This window comes from Poromitra crassiceps (assembly GCF_964638095.1).
Source record: "Poromitra crassiceps genome assembly, chromosome: 21".
Classification (NCBI taxonomy): Eukaryota; Metazoa; Chordata; class Actinopteri; order Beryciformes; family Melamphaidae; genus Poromitra; species Poromitra crassiceps.
In genome coordinates, this window is record NC_139638.1 from 14,746,033 (window position 1) to 14,750,678 (window position 4,646).

General features: G+C 43.9%; 1 protein-coding gene across 1 annotated transcript in view; it reads right to left on the minus strand.

Moving 5' to 3' along the window:
- thbs4b (thrombospondin 4b) overlaps positions 1-4,646 on the minus strand; it is a gene marked incomplete at its 5' end in the record, with an annotated part of 10,483 nt that overhangs the window by 4,491 nt on the left and 1,346 nt on the right. Inside the window, 7 exons of the mRNA XM_083657333.1 lie at positions 52-248; positions 366-414; positions 636-814; positions 2,708-2,901; positions 3,005-3,057; positions 3,318-3,436; positions 4,365-4,524. Coding sequence (XP_083513459.1) covers positions 52-248; positions 366-414; positions 636-814; positions 2,708-2,901; positions 3,005-3,057; positions 3,318-3,436; positions 4,365-4,524 — 951 coding nt within the window. The remainder of the gene's footprint in view (positions 1-51; positions 249-365; positions 415-635; positions 815-2,707; positions 2,902-3,004; positions 3,058-3,317; positions 3,437-4,364; positions 4,525-4,646) is intronic.

Here is a 4,646-nt window from a genome sequence, read left to right on the forward strand (position 1 = left end):
GAGTATGACCTCCCGCTCCTGGGTGTTTATCTCATGACATGGTGCTTTCACCTTGAGCTGGATGCCAGGCTCGGCCACAGCTCTGAAGGGCGTGGCCTGCCAGTAGGTCTGCTCCGTCTGCTTCCACATCACCACGTAGAAGGAGGACGAGTCCTGGTAGCCGAAGATGAAGCCGGCGTAGTCGTCATCGGTCACCGTGTTCACGTGGAACGTGCCCTCGAAGTCGACCCCGCTGAACGCAGTGTAACCTACGCAACAGAACATGTCATCGGCATATCATTTGTGTTCGGTTATTGCTATATTGTTGGAGAACATGATGTATTTTAATTATTTATTATTAAACTGCATGAGGAAATACGTCTTACCAACGGCAAGGCCTGGGTCACTATTCATGGTCTGAACAATTTCCATTCCCTGTGTGAGAAATAAAGAAACAAAAGTGTTAATTATGATTTTTCCTCTTTATGTATTTGCTGATTGCTGGACAGACTTTAAAGAAAGTCATTCATTGCAACATGCAGTTTATTATAGGTCTGCCGCTGCATCAAGCTTCCCATGTATTATATATATAATTATGTATATTTCAATAGGTCAGTGTCGAGTCAATATGATTTAGAAGGTTTCAGTAATCTCACCTGGTTCAAAACGACCCAGTTGGGGTCAATCTGGGCGTCGCCCTCAGGGTCCAGCACCACCGTCTGATAGGCTCTGAAGTCTGTCAATGTCACCTCAGCATTCTCAGGGCAATTGTCGATCCTGTCAATCACTTTGTCCTGGTCAAAGTCAGACTCACACACGTCTCCAACTCCATCGTCTGAGGGAGAGCAGAGGGGGGTTAGAACTTAGTTCATGGCAAAAACAAGAGAGACTGTGAGCCCTATTTTTGTGAATCATGGCTGTGTAAGGCAAGCGCAGGTGCTAGGCTAGCACAAGTTGATGGTAATTATCAGACCAGACCCGCTAGCACAGAAGTGGCATCTGCAGCACAGTTGTAAGAGGGGTCAGGGTGAATAAATTATTAGTAAGTGTGGTGGGGGTGGGGCCTGGTGTCAATCACGACCAATCAAAGTTCCTCTCAAAAGTAGTACCCATCCCATGGTGCACTGCCAGATGAGGAGAGTCCAGACCGGTAGCAGCCTCTCTCATTTTGGCCTCCTGGGTTGAGTCTTGTAAATCATGTAATAGAATGGAATTATCGTAAGGCCCAGATGTTCTTCTGGTGTTATGGATTATTAAATGGAGGGAGAAGACTGTGTTTTTAATCCATTTTGGAAATCATGACAAGACTTCAGCGATAGTGTGGGTAGTTGACCACCACAATATAATCAGTTCATCCTTTGAGTCCAACTGGATGTTTGAGCCAAATTTGTTCCTGAGATATCGCGTTAACAAGCATGGAACAGACAGTCATGACGTCACTCACAGTGACCTTGAACTTTGACCACCACAATATAATCAGTTCATCCTTGAGTCCAAGTGGATGTTTGAGCCACATTTGAAGCAACTCCACGAAGGCGTTCCTGAGATATCGCATTAATGAGCATCGGACGGGCGGACAACCATTAAACATAATGCCTCTGGCCACGGCTATCGCCGGAGGAGGCATACGGAAGGAGACAATGGATTGTTGCAATTGATGCACTGCTGCTGACCTGGCAGTCCTGGATGAGGAGAAGATGGGAACAGGAACAGGTCCTGAGGGAGTTCAGTGATGGAGTAGAGTGGAGTGTGAACTTAAAGATAGTTCCACAGATCGATCATGGAGAGGAACTCCTGCATCCAAAGGATGTCAGTGAAAATGCTCCTGTACCCCTGATGAGAGGCAATTGCACAGTATGAACTTGGAAGTTATGTGGAATAAATACCAATATTCACTAAGACACGATCTGTAGGCGACTAGGCGGTGACACAAGCATCGTTTTTTGATTGCAAAATTGTGTTGCACCAACTATTTTGTATTGACACTGCAGTACTTCTCAAGTGGGGAGGATCATTTATTTTCACTATAATTCCATCCATGAGTAACACAATGACAGAATGTGACTATTTTGGGGTGGGTTTCATACACTTTGTAATAAAACGTCTAAAGGCACAAATCTTATCAGCTACGGTAGCCTGGGACAAAATCTTATTAAATGGGGGTCGATGGTCTAATAATCAGTTTAGGGGACCTTGACGTGAAAAAGTTTGAGAACCACTGCCCCCTAGTGTGCCCACTTCAGTGCACGTGATGTCATCACTGCCCTAGTGTGCCCACTTCAGTGCACGTGATGTCATCACTGCCCTAGTGTGCCCACTTCAGTGCACGTGATGTCATCACTGCCCTAGTGTGCCCACTTCAGTGCACGTGATGTCATCACTGCCCTAGTGTGCCCACTTCAGTGCACGTGATGTCATCACTGCCCTAGTGTGTCCACTTCAGTGCACGTGATGTCATCACTGCCCTAGTGTGTCCACTTCAGTGCACGTGATGTCATCACTGCCCTAGTGTGCACACTTCAGTGCACGTGATGTCATCACATTATGGTCTCAGCATGAGGAGATGATGGTCTTAGTAGGAGATGATGGTCTCAGCACCAAGGTTTCAGCCATTTGAAGGTATTTATTTACAAATTGAGTATCTCAATTAGACAACTGTAAAGATTCAGTCAGTTTGAGTATGAGTGCTAGGCCTATTTATATATGTCTCAGTGAGACTACTACTCACTGTTGTCGTCAGTCTGGTCTGGGTTTGGCACCAGTCTGCAGTTGTCTGGCCCCGGTGGCAGAAGATCAGGGACTCCATCATTGTCGTCATCATCATCACACTCGTCACCCACGCCATCTTTGTCAGTGTCGAGCTGGGAGCTATTGATCACCAGGGGGCAATTATCCTTGGTGTCCTGGTGACCGTCGCCATCGCTACAGGGGACATGACGGAGTGGCACAATAACGTGATGTGACATTTCATAAAGAGCTAAGCACATGTTTGGAATGGGCTGAGAGATGAATATAGCTGTGTTACCTGTCTTGGTTGGTGTCACAGGAATCTCCAACCAGGTCATTATCAATATCAGACTGAAACAAGAGCAGAAACGTAACTTAAATTGCATTTTAACCTAGGATACAGTACATGCATCTTGATCTACATCTATCTATCTATCTATCTATCTATCTATCTATCTATCTATCTATCTATCTATCTATCTATCTATCTATCTATCTATCTATCTATCTGTCTATTATTCTATGTATCGATTAGTCTGTCAGCCATTCTGGATCAAATCATTTGTGCTGGTCCTGATCTCAGCCTGGTCTCTTAAGCCTATAACGCTGACCTGGTTTGGGTTTGGGATGTCGGGACAGCTGTCGCAGGCGTCTCCCACTCCGTCCCCATCCCGGTCCAACTGGTCCCTGTTCTGGACTCGCTGGCAGTTGTCCAGGAAGTTTTTCAGGCCTGGTCACCAATCAGCCAAAACAGGTGGTTAATGTTATTTAGCAGTAAAATCATTTTGGTCATGTCCAGTAGATCTGTAGCTCTGTGATATACAGTATGTATGATGGCTATGCAAATAGCATATTATCATGTTATATTCATAATGAAACAGTAGGGTAATTAAATCCCCCTGTGCAATTCTTACTGAAGTAATTGTTGATTTTTAAACAGTGAGTTTAGTACAATGAACATTGACATTTTCAATACTGTTATTCAGGACTTTACCTCTCACTACTGATATAGATGCATTTTTATGATCAGAAAAGGACCATTGCCAAACCTAGTCCTGATACTGGCCAATACAATTATTTCAAAAGATGCTTCCAAAAGTGGTAATTTATTAATAATTGGTGGACAATTTTGGAATGTTCACTAAATCATAATAATGTTTGTTCTGAAAGCACTTATTTTTTAGCAAGCTATTTCTTTCTAGTAAACAGTTACTGTAATTAGCTGTGAAATCGACATTATTACGTTGTATCACTGAAGTAATCTGAGCATGAATAATTCTGATACGATGAATGATTGCACCGAAAAATGCATAAATTATAATCCTTGTTGTGACCAACTCTGAGTATATGGCATGTTGTTTATGATTTGACCACTAGGATGCACTATTGCACTTGCCATGTACAGACAGTGGTGAACACCAGTTTTAGTTTGGATGACATTTCTCATTGGTCAGCAGCAATACAGTAAATGTGTAAAGGTCAAGTAGCAGTGTGTGATATAATATATATTATATATATATATATATTATGTAATATAATAAGTACAGTAGGGGTAAATGTAAATGAAAGGGCAGAGTAATAAGTCATATCAGCATGTGCCTATAACGCCTCTTATATAACATGAGGGGGAGTGTCAGTGATATGGTGTCTCTGCGTACTGTCTCCGTCCATGTCGTCATCGCAGGCGTCCCCTTTGCCGTCATTGTCCGTGTCCCTCTGGTCCGGGTTCTCCACCATGCGGCAGTTATCGCAGGCGTCACCGTGGCTGTCCTTGTCGCTGTTCCTCTGGTCCACGTTGGGCTTTAACCAGCAGTTGTCCTGGGACAGCCAGGGACAAACACAAGGTTCATTGGTATGTGTGCATGCCTATAGTGGGTGTGTTTATGTGCACAGACAAGTCCACGTGTGTAATATTGCTCTAAAAAGATCTGATCTCATCT